At 46.2% G+C, this 19,182-nt stretch overlaps 1 protein-coding gene across 1 annotated transcript in view; it reads left to right on the forward strand.

Moving 5' to 3' along the window:
• KIAA1549L (KIAA1549 like) overlaps positions 1 to 19,182 on the forward strand; it is a 204,236-nt gene that overhangs the window by 81,915 nt on the left and 103,139 nt on the right. The window contains exons 3-7 of the mRNA XM_057317592.1: positions 2,964 to 3,308; positions 6,389 to 6,994; positions 9,041 to 9,156; positions 12,424 to 12,643; positions 13,462 to 13,595. Of these exons, the coding sequence (XP_057173575.1) occupies positions 2,964 to 3,308; positions 6,389 to 6,994; positions 9,041 to 9,156; positions 12,424 to 12,643; positions 13,462 to 13,595 (1,421 nt within the window). The remainder of the gene's footprint in view (positions 1 to 2,963; positions 3,309 to 6,388; positions 6,995 to 9,040; positions 9,157 to 12,423; positions 12,644 to 13,461; positions 13,596 to 19,182) is intronic.

A 19,182-nucleotide genomic window follows, 5' to 3' on the forward strand; every position in this document is an offset into this window, starting at 1 on the left:
ATGTATTAACTTGGGCTTCTTTTTTACTGTCTTGATGGCAACTTCTCACCATCCTTTATGCTAGTCTTCCATTGTGGGACCTCATGCTCCACCTCTTTTTCCTGCGCTCCCGTTCCCCATCTAACCTCACAGCTCCTTATGGTCCACCTCTGGAGCATAAGTTTTCTATTAGTTTTCTATTAGTTTTCTATTGCTGGAAAACAAATTACCACAACCTTCTGGCTCAAAATAACACGCACTTACGATTTCCCAGTTTCCATGGGCACAGCTTCTTCGGCTCCTCCGCACAAGGTCTTACAAGGCTGCAGTTGTCTTGTCCGCTGGGCTGTGTTCCCATCTGGAGGTCTGGCTGGGGAAGGAGCTACTTCCAGGTTCACTGAGGTGGCTGGCAGAATTCATTTCCTTGTGGCTTCTGTATTGAAGGCCCTAGCTTCTTGCTGGCTGTCAATAGGAAAGCATCCTCAGCTCTGAGAGGCTGCTCATAGTTCCTGGAGACTGCCTGCAGTTCTAGAAGCTACCCACAGCCCTTTGCCACATGGGCTTTTCCAGTATGGCCTCTTAATTCATCAGGCCACCAAGGACAGCAGGTCTAATAGCAAGACTGAGTCTTAGATATTATAAACACAAGTGTGATATCCCATCACCTTTATCATATTCTGTTGGTTAGAAGGAAGTCACAGGTCCTGCTCATACTCAAGAAGAGGGGTCACACAAAGGCATGACCACCAAGAGAGAGGGATCATGGGAATACTGTAGAGTGTGCCCAATGCACTCTGATATCCAACCTATATCACACTTCTACTTCACTGCCTTTTTTTGAGTGTTTTAAGCTCTCTGTAATTTGGTTTTGCCCTACTTCTCCTAATTTAATTTTCCCTTCTTAATAAATTACCTCTCATTTGCCCCTCAAAATTTTTTCTTCCCTTTCTATCCCTTCCATGATACATTAATTAATACAAATGTATTTTATTTATTAGCATAGACATAATTTTAAAATCTTGTGTATACAGCAGAAGTAGTTTTCATTGAAATGAAGAGTTCTTAGCTGTGCTTTGGCTCCGGAATCCTTTTGAGACTCTCATTAAAGCTATAGAGATTCGTTTCCCAGAAGTGAGGGACACAATCCTGTATTGTTTCAGTTATTATTGCCGCATAGCAAACCACCCCTGGCTTAGTGTGGTAAAATCACAACCATGTTATAATGTTCATGGTTTCAGGAATCCAGACTGAGCAGAGTGAGGATGGCTTGTCTCTGCTTCATGATTCTTGAGGACTTAGTAGGGAAGATTGGAACAGCCAGGGTGACATAAATTGAATGGTTAGGGACTGGAATTACCTGGAGGCTTCTTTATTCATGTGGCTGGTACCTGGGCGGGGATGACTGGGAATCTTGGCTCAGTTGGGACTGTTGACTGGAGTACTTATACAGGTCCTCTCCATTTGGCTTGGCTGCTCACAGAGTGGTGGCTGGTTCCAGGAGGGTGAGTAAGGGAGTATAGAGAGAGCAAGCCTTCCAAGAGGCGAAGTGGAAGTTGCCTGGCCTTTTGTGATGGTAGCCTTGGAAGTCACATGGCATTGCTTCCGCCATAGTAATTGGTTGAATGGTTTCAAGCCCACTTAGCTTCAGAGTGAGGGGACATAGACCTCACCTCTTAGTGGGAGGCAGATAGGAGAATTTGCAGCCATTAAAAAAAAAAAAGTGTATATATATATATATATACACACACACACACAAACATATTTAACAGACTAGATTATCTGGGAATTGAAAGGGATCATCAAGGATGATCTATTCCAGTCCTCTACCATGGCTCAACTCCTTTTCACAACTTTCCAGTCATCCCATGTCTGGACCGCTGTCGGGGGTGGGGGTGGTTTCCTTCTGGTCTCTCCTGTCATCCACTCCCACCCCTTTTCAGTCTGTTCTGTTCTTCACTCCACAGCCAGAATTCTTGTTCTAAAACACAATTTTGCTTCTGTACTTCACCCATCTTCACCTCCCCACCCCACTCCACTTCAAACCAGATTTCCTAACTTCAACTCCCCTTGGCTTGTTTCTGTCAGATAGTTCTAACGTTTTTATGTAATAATGGAGAAAGCTCTAGAAGTACCTTTTCTTTTTTCTTTTTAATTTAAAATATGACTAAAGGGCACTTGACCACCTCTGGGGTCATGAACACCATCAACACAGCAGAACCACGGAAAGGGGGCCCAGACAATCGTCAAGCAGGATTGTTTCTCTTCCCGAGCACATTTCCAGCTCTCTGCCCAGTTATGTTCTTGCCTCCTTTCCTGTGGAGCTCGCCATTTTGTGCCCTTCTCTCCCTGCCTTTCTGCCTGCAGCTTTACACAGGAAATGTTGGTGCCGATAGTCTGATTTCTCTGCAGGTGCTTATAGTGACCCTGGGTCTTGTGAGGCGTCTCTAGTCCTTGGTTGCATGTGAATAGTGTATCTTTCAGAGAAAAAGATGTCACTGGCACCGTCTTTCCAAGCACGGACAACCTCAGTTATCTGCCTGGAGAAGACTTAGGGTCCTAAAAACACATTTCCATCCAGATTCAGAGTCCTTTCATTTTGCATTTTGGGTTCTTGCATGAGGTTTATTCCATGGCAGGTGGTCACGCTGATCTTCGATTTTCTAGGTTGTGAGTTTCACAGTCCAACCCTTGTAGGTGGTACAGAAAAAAAGATTTAAGTTACATAGATATCTTCTGTATCTTTGCTCAAATATCACTTCGTCAGAGACCGTTGCTCGCTATCCCTGCCCCACAGGGTAGCTGCAGCATTTGCTTCTGTGTAGTTACGTCATTGTCTGAATACGTTTAGTGAGTCTTCTGTGCTGGGGCTGCAGCTCTGTGAGATGGGAGCGGGGCCTGCCTTGCCCACCCCTTCTCTCCAGGACCTCCCACAGCAGACGTTGATGATCAGCTGATGCCTGACCATGTGGTATTTTGTTTCACAGGAATAGACAGTCTACAGATAACAGTCAGCCCGACCCCGGAGTCATTTCCTCATGGGAAAGTGTTACCGGTTTCACCAACATGGCCTTTCTCAGAAGTCCAGTCTTCCTCGGCAGTGGCCAGAATCCAGAATGTGCTAGGACCGTCCCCTGACAACACTAGCGCGCTGCAGTTCCCCCGAACATCTCCGCCCAAGGCACACCGCAGAGCTAGAGCTCACGGGGACTTCTCTTCCTCCCCTTACCAAGGAAGCGGCCATAGCGCCTCCCTCGAGCCTTCCAAGGATTCTACGGAGTCTGTGGTCCAGCCGAGACCTCAAGGGGGAAAAGACGCAGCCTCCGTGTCAGGTTTGCCTCACACCAGCATGCTTCCCTCATTCTCCACGATCCCATCTCAGCCAGCATGGGTAGGGACTCCTTCCATTTCAACACAACATTCCCCAAGACCAGACATGCTCCCGTTTCTCCCTCCACCTTCATCCTCTTCATTGGCTCCTGACTCACCTCATTCCATCATCTTTTCTAAACCAGTCGAACAACCCACCCAAGTGGCTTTCTTCCCCCAAAGAGCTCCACCTGGCTCCTCTTCAAGTCAGAGCATAGCTAATTCCCCAAACCCATTTGCTGATGACATGAACCACACTCCGTCCAAAAATGCCCAGGATTTGATAGGCATCCCTCATCTAGGTTTTTCTGGATCCTCAACAATGCAGCGGCCCAAGCTGCCCCCCACAGCAGGTCCCTACCCTGCAGGCCCCCCCACACCTGAGTTTTTGAGCTCCGTGGCAGAACTGACCCATCTGCCTCCCCTTCCCCTAGTGCGTGGAAGTCTTCCTCGGCTTCCAGATGGACCTCCCTCATGGTCAGTGTCGGAAGTGGCTTTGAGTCCTACGTCCACCCAGCCAGTCGAAGCTGGGGTGGCTGAGGGAGTGCACAGTGGGTCGTCTTTGCCGACTTCGAGGAGTGCAGCAGCGGCAGCAGTGACCCAGGAGGTTGTGTCTTCGCTTTTCCAGACTGCAAAATCAGTGGCAGTGGAAATGACCGGCAGAAAGCTAGCTGCTGCTACTGCAAATGACTTCGCTCACCCAATGCATTCGTCAGCGGCTCCAGAGAATTCCAGAGGGCCCGTCCTTTCCGCAAAACACACGGCTTCCTCGTTGGTACCTTTTCCTCTTACTCTCCCCACTGCCAGCAGAGGGCAAACCATCCTTTCCGGGGCATGGAAAAGCACAGCAGCAGACTTTCCCTCTGTGCCCACTTTTCCCCAGCTGGCACAGAATCATGCCTCCCCATCCACCTGGCCCCAAATGTCAAGTCCTCAAGAAGGGGGCACCAATGGATCCCCTCCTGCCGCAGCTACAGACCTCCCCCTCTCAAGCAAATCTCCCGATCTTCTTTCTACGACTTGGGCATTTCCCCTGCAGGAAGAAGATAGCGTGACAGCTGTTTTAAAGAAAAACGAAAAGGCAAATTTGACAGTTGCTCCCCAGACCCTTCCAAGTAAAGAGACTCCAAGTCTTCACACTGTAAATGGATTCACCTCTGATTCCAGCACAGATCATACTTCCTCTTTTTTCATTACAACACTAAGAACAAACCTTCCTTTAGAATCAGCTCGCCCTTCCCTGTCCTCCGTACGAAGCACCCAGACTCTTTCGCCACCCCCCAGCTTGTCCAACATCAAACCAGAGGCTCATGCAGCTGTGGTAGACCACGCTGAGTCGCCAGCTTCCCAACAGGTGACAGCATTTCCCTCCTCCGCTGAGGTCTATGATTTCTCAACAACAAGACATGTGAAAAAGCCAGCAACCGCAGATGTTTTCTGGAGTTCTCTTTCCACGGAAACTGGATCCCTCTCCATAGAGCCAATGATATCTGGCTTGCTGCAGCAAACAAATTATGATTTAAATGGGCACGCAATTAACTCCACCAGTTGGGGAACTCATTCAGTTTCAGCTCCTCCTCCCAGTGGTTCCACTTCAGCTGCCAATACAATAAAATCTTCGGATTTCAGAGCTACTGCTGGGCTCTTTGTGACTACAGAAGGCTTTAGCATTCAGCTTCCAGTCCTTCGTACAAGCACCAACCAGCCCATTCAGCAGTCAGAGGTTACCATGGTTGGAAGCCATACAGATGTCGTGTCCATAACCAGTAACTATTCCAGAGACTTCCAAACAGCTGAGGTTGAAGAGAACCCAACCGCAAGCCAACGTGCTGCGTCTCATCCCCATCTGCAGCTGCCTGTGCCTCCAACACGTGCCCTTCTGTCAGCCTCTCCGAGTCTGACTTCCACGGCCAGCTTGCACCAAGTGCTTGCAGATGGAATGGATACGAGCCTCTCCATTTCCAGGGACGTCTCTCCATCTCCTGTGCTAGGTGCTTCTCCACCATTCCAGAGTCTCTTGAGATATCACTCCACGGCTGAATCTCCTCCTCTGTCACCCAGGGCCATACTCAGGACCCCGTCCAAAGTGCTGCTGGCTTCTCAGCGCCCCGACAAATGGTCGGGTGCAGCCACTCATGCAGGTAGTTTGTTTCCCGGTACCCCCAAAACAGGTATGACTGCTTCTGTGGACAAAGGATCGTCAAGTGCAACACAGATACCCAGCTTTGCTTAGAAGCAGCAGAAGCACACTTTGAGGACAATGAACGAGCTAGCAGCCCCAAGTAGTCATGCCCTTGGTCCTCCGCTGACTTGAGTTGTTTGAAAGTACAGTCGGTCTCCAACTTAGAGTGGTTTGACTTACAATTTTCCAGCATTTAACGGCGCAAAAGCAATACGCGTTCAGTAGGACTCATGCTTCAGATTTTGAATTGAGCTCTTCTCCCGGGCTAGAGATAAGTTGGTATGATCCTCTCTGGTGATGCCGGGCAGGGCAGCGAGTCAGAGCTTCCAGCCGGCCAGGCGACCACGAGGGTCAACAAGGGTACAATTACAACCATCCTGTACCCACACAACTATTCTTTCACTTTCAGTATTCAACATATGACATGAGATATTCAACACTTTATTATAAAATAGGCTTGTGTTAGGTGATTTTGCCCAACTGCAGGCTAAGGTGAGTATTGTGAGCAGGGTTAAGGCGGGCTAGGCGGAGCTCTGCTTTCGGTAGGTTAGGCGTATTACGTGCATTTTTGATTTATGATATTTTCAACTTATGACGGGTTTATTAGGACGTAACCCCATCATAAGGTGAGGAAGATCTTGTATTCAGAATTTAAATGTCCTTACTGCCGAGCATATGTTTCTGTAAGTGGCATTCTCACTATGCGTAATTGACTTAATGAACCTAGAGCCGTTTTGCCTAAATTCCAGAGCACAGAGACTTTTCACGCCAGCAAACCCGTAAGTTACATCCGTCCATCACCACAACAAGTGACACGTGCCCTGTGGACCAATGACAGACTGCTTTTTTTTCTCTTTGCAGCGGACCCCTCAGTGTCGTCCAAGGTGGAACCAACAGCAGCAGCAGCCACGTCGTTCCTGGGGAAATCAAGTCCACTGGCGCTGTCTGCAGCCCTGGTCGCCAAGGGCACGGGCAGCAGCCCTTCAGCCATGGCCTCAGGATTAGTCAAGAGCAGCTGGACCACTGCTCTAGCTAAAAATGCCACAAACAACGCAGCGCCAAAGACGACAGCGGGGGCAGTGCATCCGGCCTTCTCATTCACACCAACCTACATGTTTTCAAGAACAGCACACACCGTGAGTGCTCATACAGCCATGCAAGGGAACACAGGCACCGCCTCTGGCCTGCTGTCCACAACACACCTCCCCAGGAAACCACAAGCCATGCACACGGGCCTCCCAAACCCCACCCACCCGGACATGCCCAGGGCGTCCACCACACGCCCACTGACGATCACAGCAGCCTTGACGTCCATCACCGCCCCAGTGAGGGCCACCCGCTTGCCACCTGTGCCGGCAGGAAATACAGACACTGCTCTTCCCGCTGCGTCGACTGCCGTGGTCACCACCGGCAAAATGGCATCCAACCTGGAATGTCAGATGTCCAGTAAGCTCCTGGTGAAGACAGGTGAGAGTCCGCTGTCCTGGTCTGACTTGAAAGCAGCGAGCACGTCCTGGTCTCAGAGATGTAGCAGAGTTATTGGTTTTCTTTGAGATGAGTGGTTCTCAAGCAGGGACCATTTTGCTCCTTCTCCCCCAGAAGGCATTTGGCCATGTCTGGAGACGTTTTGGGGTATCTGTGACTTGGAGGGTAGGGAGGGTGCTACTGGCATGTAATGAGACAGAGACCAGGATATAGCTAAACACCCCCCAGGGCCTAGGACGGTCCTACAGCAAAGGATGATCCAGCCCCAAATGTCACAGTGCTGACGCTGAAAACCCCTGATGCTTATCCTAAGTGACAGAGGAGAGGGGGAGCTTTATGTGACACGGAGTCTAGTCCCAGGATCAGTCCTGATATCAGAGGCCCCCGGGAAACCATTTCTGCCAGGGGGTCTGAGCAAACAAACACGTAGCAAGTCTTGCCTGTAGAACATACCAGTGATGTCTCACATGAATGACAAATGGTTAGTAAAATATTCCATCTTGGAAGCACTACAGAATTCAGAAAGGCTTTTGTTACGTATTTTCTCAGTCGGCAGATAGTAAAAGTACAGCTGCATGATGAGGGTGCCCAGGATTTCTTTTGATGTAGAAAAGGAGGCCTTGAGAAAGTTGGGTGGTGTCTGCTATCTTGGGCCCCCACCTCCCAGCTGCAGCCAAGCAGGGCAGGAAGGCACAGGGTGCTTTTAACAGTGTGGTAGTGTGTGCTATAAAAAGCATTAGACACATTATTTGAAAGAGCATGCCAATGCTGAATGCTCGAGTCCCGCCTTCCTCTTCACCCCACAAAGGATTAAATGAAATTATATCTTGAGACGTACCCTATTCTAAAATGGGAAATTGTGAAACTAGGCATAGCAGAAAGTACAGTATCGCTTTCTATTTCTCAAGAAATTATACCATCTGGTTTTCCACTCCCCCTCCTCTGAGAGGCAGGCCACCCCAACCACCTAGATGCAGAAGTCTGGAACATTCTCCCTCCAGTTTCCGTATCACCCCCGTCACCCCAGCCACACCTGGTCAACTACCGGTGCCCTTCAGTTCTAACTCCTTGAGTACCCCTTCTCTCCACCCCCACTTCCACTTCCACGTCCCTGGTTTCACCCTGTCATCACCCACCTCAATTTCTGCAACAACAACCAAATTTATCTCTCTGCCTTAGACTAGCCCCCCCTCCAATCTGTTCTCCAGTCTGTAGGCAACGGAACTCTGTGAAATGTATGCCTTTGCTTAAAACCCTTCACTTCCCGTCGCCCACAGGACCACGCCTAAACATATAGACCGAGAGGCTTCGCTTCTCACCACTGCGCCTTTGCACTTGGTCTTCTCTCTGCTGGGAGCAAGTGGGGGCGGTCCTTCTCCCTACCTCATTCCCCGTTATCCTTCAGGACTCAGCAGAAGTTTCAGGAAACCTTCCCTGAACCCTACCCCCTTGCCCAAGTCCGGGCTGGATGTTCCTTCTAAGGCCTTCGACAGCATCAGAGGCTTCCCTTCAAACAGCGCCTGTCACATTCAATCACAGGTGCCTATTGTCCACTCCGGGTCTCCATCCCACTCTCTGTCCCACTTGTGGGGTGGGGGGCGCTGCACCTTCCTGATTCAGGGGTGTTTTAGGCTACAGGACCTCACTCAGGGCCTGCACCTCCGCAGGCTGGCAGGGAATGCTGTTGCAGGAATTTTCTTGCATGCATTTTCTTGCAGACCCATCAGGGCCAGGCACTGCTGAACCCAGTTCTCAAACTCAGAGGCAGCGTTGGTCAGAAATGAGGTGCAGCCAGCATATTTGCTCTCTCTCCTCTAGGGTCACACAAATACGAGGGCCTCCCTTCTTGGGACTTGAGTGGGACCAACAGAGCTACTACTCCTGCCCATGGCTCTCATTGGTTGGTCCTGCACTCCCCAGCTTTATTCAGAACTTGCAGAAGGTGGAGGGTGGAGAGGAGAGGGGAGCTCAGTAATTAGGGGGTCTGCTGCCTTACCCTCACTACCGTGCTTCTGTTTGGTCCTACAGTTCTCTTTCTGACCCAGAGGAGAGCGCAGATCAGTGAAAGCTTGAAGTTCAATCTAGCCAAAGGGCTCACCCAAGCATTGCGCAAGGCTTTCCACCAGAATGACATCTCGGCTCACGTAAGCCCCTCGCTTTTGTAATTAGGCTAAACCATCCACATCTTCCTCTTGGGCTCAGAGTATGTCTAGATTGTTCTCCTCCTCCCTGGGTACCGTAATCATACTCGTCAGAAGTAGCATCTTCCTTCATTTTGGCAAATAGCTAACGTGTGGTGACTGAAGAGAAGAAGGTCAAATTTTGAGATGGAAAAATGGACGTTAATTGCCTTCTGTCTATTTTTTTTTCAAGCCTGGATATACTGTTTTAAAATTGTCCCATTACCCCATCGTTTAGGGAAAGTATTTAATATTGTGAGTCTAATTCTCAAGAAACTGTCCATTGCTTTTCCCTTTATCTTCCTCAGCATTGTGAATAGTGATTTATTTCTGGACATTTAAAAATTATTGTAAATTGAGTCCAACTTTGCTTCAATAGCCAGCAGCAGACAGGGAAATAAACATTTTCCCCCAAGCACTTTAATGCCAAGTACTATTTAACAACTGCCAGCTGATTTCCACGGCATATCCCAGTGATGGAAGCCTTGCTTTACCCTCGCTTGGATTGATTCCAAGTTTTAAAGCCCTAAATGTGATTGGCAGTTGGTGGACAATGCTTTACACCACTTAAAAATATTGCTGTGGCTTTTTTCCTTTGAGGCTTGTCCTGCAGCTGCATTCAGCTTCGTGGTCTCCATGACCACATTGAGGACTAGGAATGAGGTTTGTTACATAGTTTATTGGTCATTGTCAATCTCTTTTTTTGGTGGGGGGGCGGGCGGTAAGAAGGAGCAGAGGGAGAGGGAGAGAATCTCAAGCAGACTCTGTGCTGAGCCTGGAGCTCGACATGGGACTCGAACCCATGACCCTGAGATCATGACCTGCGCTGAAACCAAAAGTCAGATGTTCAACTGACTGAGCCACCCAGGCGTCCCCGTCAATCCCTTTTATATAATTCTGAGAGAAAAAAAGAAAGAAAGAAATGCATTTTGTGAAAAGCATCTGTGGTTTCTGCACCAGAAACTTTACTTGAAAGTTGAAAATGTGAGTATTTCTATTTGGTCACCTGACAGGTAATTTTCACCAAACTTCGGTTGTTCGCAAACTACTTTCAGTGTTGATCTTTTCTGCATATCATCGCAGACCACTGTGATGATTAGTTATGAATTCATTTTTTAAAAATTGGCCCATTTTTTAAAAACTTTTGAAAGGATGTTTGATATTACTGCCATGACTAGAAATCGGGGTCATTTACCACAAATAAAAGGTAATCATAAAAATGAGAATAATGGGACTTGGTAATTTCAAGCTAGACATTGTTGCTTGAGAAAGGCTCTAAGGCTGATGTCCCTGGTGTCTCTTTGTTTAAAAATATGATGAGCCAGCATTAGAGAGGTGCTAAAAATAAATAATCCCCAAACTGAGACTTGCTCCTGGAGATCGTTAGCATTGGAGTGGGAGTCACTTTCTTAGGGGGTGATCTGCTGTTGTTTAACATTGTGTCCTTGTTCCACCCAGAAGTTTCTCTTGTTCCATGTACCGTCTTCCTGAACACCACCATTAGGTCCCAAAGTGGCCGAGAACACATAGTGTGGAGCGGGCAGAGGCACAGGCAGCCTGTTGCTGGTTTCTTTGACAAGTACACATGACATTACCAATAGAAATGCAAGAATTAGATGTGGGGGGGTGGGGGGGTATGTATTAAAAGCACCCTGAACTGTTAATACAAAACACTAAGAAAGCAGGGGCGCCTGGGTGGCTTAGTCAGTCGAGCATCCGACTCTTGGTTTCACCTCAGGTCATGATCTCAGGGTCCTGGGATCCAGCCCCCACCCCCTCAGACTCTGAGCTCAGCAGGGAGTCTGCTTGAGATTCTCTCCCTCTGCCCCCCCCACTTGCTTGCTCTCACTCTCTCTCTCAAAGAAATAAATCTTTTTAAAAAAACCGCTAAGAGGGGCGCCTGGGTAGTGCAGTGGTTAAGCATCTGCCTTCGGCTCAGGGCGTGATCCCAGCGTTCTGGGTTTGAGCCCCACATCAGGCTCCTCCACTAAGAGCCTGCTTCTTCCTCTCTCACTCCCCCTGCTTGTGTTCCCTCTCTCACTGGCTGTGTCTCTCTGTCAAATAAATAAAATCTTTAAAAAAAAAAAAAAAAAACCGCTAAGAGGGGCGCCTGGGTAGCGCAGTCATTAAGCGTCTGCCTTCAGCTCAGGCGTGATCCCGGCGTTCCAGGATCGAGTCCCACATCGGGCTCCTCCACTGGGAGCCTGCTTCTTCCTCTCCCACTCCCCTGCTGTGTTCTCTCTCTCGCTGGCTGTCTCTCTGTCACATAAATAAATAAAATCTTTTAAAAACATAAAAAATAAAAAAAATAAAAAACCACTAAGAAAGGAGAACAAAATAAGAAGAAAATCTAAAGCCTCAGAATCTTCCAGTTAGGTCAGAAAGAACTCAGTGTATCAGTGTGTCTGAGGACTCCGTTTTTTTTGTTTTTTGTTTTGTTTTGTTTTTTTAAAGATTTTATTTATTTATTTGACAGAGACAGAGACAGCCAGCGAGAGAGGGAACACAAGCAGGGGGAGTGGGAGAGGAAGAAGCAGGCTCATAGCAGAGGAGCCTGATGTGGGGCTCGATCCCACAATGCCGGGATCACGCCCTGAGCCAAAGGCAGACGCCCAACCGCTGTGCCACCCAGGCGCCCCTGAGGACTCCGTTTTAAGAGAGACTCTTCATAGCCCATCCACATCCTCTCCTCGGTCTTGAATCAATTTACAAGCCAGGAATGGAGTGAAGTCCAAACAGTCCTTCTCTTAGCTTTTAGAAAGAGAAATTCACCTCATTTACTACCTAATCCCTGTCCTGAAGAAGCCCCCACTTCGTCTATCATCTCTGCCTTTTAATTTTCATAAATGATGGGAACTATAATAAAGCTGTTTTTCCCAGCATTCTGTCTCTGGAAATCTCTTTTGCCTGCCATCTCCTCTCTGCCTTCTTGGGTGACCATTGGTGCTCATGGAATTACACTGAGGCATTTGAGGAGTCAAGAAAACCCCCACAGATTTAATTCTATTCCATGTAGGTTGGAAATAAATTGTATTTTGTTGTATTCCGATATTTTGAGACTTGCCAATCCATATATGCTTTATAGGATTATTAGAATATTTGTTGAATGAGAACATCTTATTCCCCAGCCCGGCTAAATAACAGAACAGTTGTGGTTCTAAGAAACACCAAGAAGAACTTAAAGTACCGCGGAAATAAACATCGAGTTCTGTGGGTCTGTTTGTTTTGTAGGTGGACATTCTGGAACATTCTCACAACGTCACAGTTGGTTATTATGCTACCAAAGGGAGGCTGGTGTACTTGCCTGCCGTCGTGATCGAAATGCTGGGCGTCTATGGGGTCAGCAACGTCACGGCAGATCTGAAACAACATACCCCAAACTTGCAGTCGGTGGCGGTACTTGCCTCCCCGTGGAATCCCCAGCCTGCAGGCTACCTCCAGCTGAGAACAGGCAAGTACCTCAGAAAGAAAGGATTCCTGTCCATTCCGGGATCGGGGGCAGTATCAAGAGGACACCTGTTTACACACTCCAGGGCTAGCTTCCCTTAAGGTCCTGTGCACCTTCCTCAAAGGCCCTACTAATCAACTGTCCCCGTTCCTTGCTCATAAACCTAAACTCCCAACCCTGGATTTATTAGAAATAGTCCTTTGCGGGAGCCTTCCTTCTCAATTCATTTAATTAGTACTTTATAAGCAACAAGCACTGTATTTTTAATTTTTTTTTCTGTATTACCAGTGGATACTGATAAGAGCTACATTCATAAAATCTATGCTTTGGAGCAACACGTCCCCAATGCCCCCGAATCAGAATCTCTGAGCTTAGGCCTTGGAATCTTCCTCTCAAGCTCCCTCGTGATTCTGATCAGGTGGTTGATAGACCACGAGAGTGGAGAAACCATTGAAATTGAAAGACTTGATCAACTTAGTGATGCAGGTCAATTGACTTCTTCCCCCCTCCAAAGAAAGAGAAGGCATGATGATCTCTCTTTGATTGTTTTTTATCATTCTTGGAGGAGATGTCTGCAGAATCCAACCAAATGGTCACACAATCCTTTGCATTAGGGGGAATCTCAGGTTTGATCATGCTTTTAATTCTTCTCTATCACAAATCATTTTAAGAGCCACTTCCAACATTACAGCCAAACCTTGTCTGTCCTTATTTGCCTGATTTCACGGATGTAAAATGCTGTTTTATATGATGACTGCTGTGGAGTCCAAGGAACGAGACACAGAACTTCGGCGAGTGTTGATTTATTACTCTCCTTCTAGTGCTGCAGTTCGTGAGCCAGTCCGACAACATCCAGTCCTGCAAGTTCGCTCAGACGATGGAGCAGAGGCTGCAGAAGGCCTTCCAGGATGCTGAGAGGAAAGTCCTGAATACCAAAAGCAACCTGACGATTCAGGTAACTTTACCTGTGTGGTTGACAGAGGCCAAGCATAATGCAAATGTTGGCAAGAAGTGACTTGGTCTCCTGTTTCGAAGCTGCGGTGTGGCCAGGACGGGAGGGATGCTGTTTTGCTATACCTGCTATGGTTTGGGATTTTATACTTATTTTCCCATGTGAAACTTCCTCTGGCCTTCCCAGTACATTTGCTATTTTGTTTTATTTTGTATTGTTTGTTTGTTTAGACAAAGTCAGGGGGAAAGGGCAGAGGGACAGGGAGAGAAAATCCCAAGCAGGCTCCGGGTCCATTGCGGAACCGGATGCAGGGCTCGATCTCATGACCCTGAGATCATCACCTGAGCCGAAATCAAGAGTCGGACGTTTAACCGACTGAGCCACCCAGACGCCCCAATATATTTACTATTTTAAAAATTGAACTAGATACACCATATAAGATAGAGTCTCATAAAATGAATCAAATGTCTCATAAAATGAGTCAGTTCTAAACAGCTAACTCATCAAGATTTGCCTACCCTGTGATTTGCTTTGAGTTATTTTTAGACATCCGCATGAACCATCACCTTAGTTTAAACACACACACACATACATACATGTTTTATATTTGGGGCTCACCGTATGCCAGGAGTGTGCTAGGTGTTTTAGAAATATTTTGCCACATAATACTCAAGACATCCTTTTGAAGTCTTTATCCTTTATTATCACCATTTCACAGAAGATGGAACTGAGAAAGAGGCTAAGAAACTTCCAGAAAGTCACACGGTTGGTAAAGAAGGAAACAAGGACTTGAGCCAAAGCTGATAATCTTATCCACTATGCTATACTATGGAACTTTTGGCAAACACATGAATTTTTCCTGGGAAAATCCCACTCCTGGTTTACTATATTTCGGTTTCCTGGACTTACAGTAGACATGCCACCAAAAGCTTTTCTCAGACCCACTTTTCTGCAATTACATAACTAACATCCCACTAAAAACAGTTGCTTTTATTTTTTTTAAGTAAGCTCAACACCCAGCATGGAGCCCAGCGTGGGGTTTGAACTCAATGCTGAGATCAAGACCCAAGCTAAGATCAAGAGTTGGGATGCTCAATTGACTGAGCTACCCAGGCACCCCAAGACAGATGCTTTTTAATGATATTCATCCAGCCCCCAAATTTCTCTGATTAACTGTATAACCCAATGTCTCTGTTTTCACTGAACTAAATCTTTTGCAATTAAACCCAGTGGTTTTGAAATTGACATTTAGCGTAAGTGAATTATCAGCAAAGCCAGTATGATGTAGAAAGCACACAATTTAATTTGAACGAGCAGCTTTCCTTTTCTAGATTTATCCAAAGTCTATATGGAAGTATCTCATTATGATTTGGTTCATATTAGATTAAGATCTAAAAACGTGTCACAAACATAAGATTTATGTAAGAAGTATGACTCAGCTCCCTTGTGGGAGATCTTTTTCTTTCTGATTGGATTTGTGATCCTCACAGGTGCATGATTCTAGTTAGGGCTTGGCGGCAGAGCATGCTCTGATTGTATTCAGGAAGCACAGACCCATTGAGCACCTGCCATTCATCAGGCACTGGGAGGGACACCAAGATAAATAAGCTGCTTCTGGCCTTAGGAACACCGTGTTACATGATAGTCATGGGCCAGGAGATGAAACTTTATAAGCAAGTAACAAAGTTTCCTTGGAAAAGACTATAACGGACAACCTGAAAACTGCATGTAAATAGATTTTAGATGCTCTTGAACGTTTCCACAGCTCTTTTTTTTTTTTTTTTAAGATTTTATTTATCTGACAGACAGAGAGAGAGAGCACAAGCACAGGGAGAGGCAGGCAGAGGGAGAAGGAGAAGCAGGCTCCCCACCGAGCAGGGAGCCCAATGCAGGGCGCAATCCCAGGACCCTGGAACCATGACCTGAGCCGAAGGCAGTCGCTTAACCAACTGAGCCACCCAGGCACCCCTTCAGCAGCTCTTGAAATGAATGGATAATTGGGCTAATTGTTTCATTTACCCTGTTTTGCTTTTTGCCATGGCTGACGGGAAGCCCAGAACCAATTTGTTGCCTGGATTTTGGAACCCTCTAGGCCCCTGTATCATGCATATATGTAACTACGTGCTAACCATCCCTCTGGGCTTGTTGTAGGACCTGGTTTTGTAATTAATAACTTTCTGTTTAATGTATCAAGTATAATTTGGGGGGCACCTTGGATTCTTTCTGGACCACATAAATACCTAATTTGTTCAGAGAGTCATTGAAAAAGTAACTTTTTAAAAAAAACTTGTATAGCATTGGTATTAGGGGATAGATTGCAGTAGACTCAATTAGGACCTTTTTGTTTGTGAATGACAGAATCAAGCAAAAAAAGTAATTGGCTCCTATAACTGAAAGGTTCACAGTATATTTCCTTCAGGCCCAATTTGATTCAAGTACTTATATGATTTCTTCCAGAAATTCTCTCTTTATCTCTCGGCCTTGCCCTGGGTTTGCATCATCTTCAGGCCCAGTGGGGTGGCCCCTGGCACCTCCAGGTTTGTCTCATCCTTATTGCTCACAGTCTTATGAAACCAAAATGCCTTTTTTGGTGGCCTTCCAGTAAAATCTGGGGATCAGCTCTCATTGGACCCACTTGGCCTGTGTGCCAATTTCTGGAGCAGTAACCGTGGCCAAGGAGATCAAATGTCCCAATCAACTAGGCCTGACTATCCCCACTTCTAGAACTTGGGTGGGGCAGCGCCACCCAAACAAAGCACATGAACCCAGTTGGAGAGAAGAGGTGTTTACCTGAGGAAATTGTGGTGCTGTCATAGAAGAAAGGAGAATAGATTCTGGGTAGGTAGAACAACAGCCTTCCATTCTACCAGTCTTTTTTAGGTCTAATCAGCTAAATGAATTGTGGCATGAGCGAGTGGGAAGTAAGAGATAAGGTCAGAAGCCACAGGAGCCTAAGAGTAAAGGGGAAGTGGTAAAGTACCCCCTTTAGGGGCTGCTTCTACTGGGAACAGGGCAGGATTTTCAGGGAACGCCGAGATGACTTTGGTTTCAGGCCTTTGAACCTCTTATTGATGAAGCTAGTGTTAAGTAGCCACCAAGATTGGTCACACTCTTCTTAGCTATAAAAAAAAATGAGAATATTAAAGAAAACCAAAAAAAAAAAAAAAAGGACAGTCTATGCTCATGAACTGGAAGACTTGATTTTGTTAAGAGGTCAGTACTGCCAAGAGCAATCTACAGATTCTGTGCAATCCCTATCAAAATCTCAGTGAATTTTTTTCACAGAAATAGGAAAATCTATCCTAGACTTCGTATGGAATCTCAAGGAACCATGAATAGCCAAAACAATCTTGAAAAAGAAAAGCACAGTTGGAGGTTTCTTGCTTTCTGATTTCAAAACTTACTACAGAGCTACAATAATAAGACTGTGTGGTACTGGCATAAACACAGACATATAGATGAATGAAACAGAAGAGAGAATGCAAAAATAGACCTTTGCATATGTGGTCAAATGATTTTTGGCAAGGGTGCCAAGAGCACTCAATGGGGAAGGACAGTCTTTTCAGCCAATGGTATTGGTAAACTGGATATCCACAAACAAAAGAATGAAATTGGACCTTTTCTAACACCATATACACAAATTACCTTCAAAGTGGTTCAAAGACCTAAACATGAGAGCCAGAACCATAGGACTCTTACAAGAAAATAGAGGAGAAAACTTCATGGTATTGAGTTTGGCTATGATTTTTCCTGGCTAGGACACCAAAAGTATAGGCAACAAAAGAAAACATAGATAAATTGGACTTCCCCAAAATTAAACACTTCTTTGGATCAAAGGACACAATTAATGATCAAAAGGCAACCCACGGAATGGGAGAAAATATTTGCCAATCATATATAGGATAGGGGGTTATAATCTAGAATATATAAAGAAGTGGTACAACTTAAAAACATAAAAACAACCCCATAAAGAAATGAACAAAGAGCATAAATAGACATTTCTCCAAAGAAGATCTAGGGATGATCAATAAGATAGATGATCAATAAGCACATGAAAAAGATGCTGTCCGTGACTCATCGTGAGGGAAATGCAAACCAAAACCACTTCGCATCTATCAGGATGGCTTTTATAAAAAAGAGACTAACAAGTGTTGGTAAGAATGTGGACAAACCGGAACTCTGTGCGCTGCTGGTGAACTTCTCAAATGGTGTAGCCCTGTGCAAGATGGTATGATGGTTCCTTAAAAAATTAAACACGATCTAGGAATTCTGTTGCTGAGTATATACCCCAAAGAATTGAAAGCAGGGTCTTGAAAAGATATCTGTACACTCATGTTCATAGCAACATTATTCACATTAGCCAAAAGGTGGAAGCAACCCCAGTGGGTTGGACAAGATGAGTGGACAAGAAAGGTGCTTGTACATAACAATGGAACGTTCTTCACGTCTAAAAAGGAAGGAAATGCTGACCCAGGCTACAACATGGACGAACCTGGAGGGCATTATGCGGAGAGAAATAAGCCAGTCACAAAGGGACAAATACTATAGGATTCCACTTACAAAAGGTGTTTAGTTTTGTCGAATTAATAGAGACACAAAATAGAATGGTGGTTTTCAGGGGCTGGGGAGAGGAAGAAATGGAGAGTTGTTTAATAGGTACAGAGTTTCAGTTCGGGAAGATGACAAAGTTCTGGAGATGGTGGTGGTGATGGTTGCACAACACCGTGAATGTGCTTCGTGCCGCTGAGCGAACGCTTCAATTTATGTGTGTTTTGCCACAATTTACCTGATCGAGTGCAGTATGTGTAGAAATATCCATACCTATATCCATATAGGCTTCTTTGAGATCCAGTGAGATTCCGTTTTATTGAAAAGCAAAAAAGAGAATGTTCACGCTAGAGGTAATGGTTGAAAAGCTATTGTAGTTACTGTTTTTTTAGGTGGCAGTATGGAGAGGTCTTTTGGATCATTCAGAAAGAAGCACCTTTCTTTTTGGTACTCTGGGAAGGAGGCATGAAAACCTGTGGCTCAACCCCATTCCCAAAAATTCTTTCAGAGAGGAGAGAACAAGTTGACTAGCAGTGTTGACGTGGTGTACCCTAAATCATGGGACTATAGGCTCTGTGTTAAAGAATTAACTAGCAACTTCCACTTATGGGGGAAAGTGCGAAATAATGTGAAGAAGCTATTCTTGACAGTCTTCTTCAAAATAACGTTTAAAAGGAAAGTTACAGGGATATTTATGTCTGAATGCACAAAGTCCAGGAAAGACAGGACAGCTCTCTACAGGAAGAAAGGGCACACTCGGATGAAGGTAATTTGAAGAAAGTCTAATAAAAGGGACCCTTTGCAGCAGTGTGGGCAGGCTCTTGGGAAACCACAGGGCGAGTCCAGTACCCTTGGCTGTTAAGTGTTGGGGCCTGATGGGGCGAGGGGAGGGAGCAGTTACAGGAAGCCAGAGCTGCCCTACGGGAGCCATGCTGTGGGGAGGGAGTCCCCGACACCAATTCTCGGACCTCACTCTCCTCCCACTGTCCCACAACTTCCCGAGCTCCTTTTAGCCAAAGCGGGAGGGAAAGGAGCCCACTGA

Source organism: Ursus arctos, unplaced genomic scaffold (genome assembly GCF_023065955.2).
Source record: "Ursus arctos isolate Adak ecotype North America unplaced genomic scaffold, UrsArc2.0 scaffold_23, whole genome shotgun sequence".
Classification (NCBI taxonomy): Eukaryota; Metazoa; Chordata; class Mammalia; order Carnivora; family Ursidae; genus Ursus; species Ursus arctos.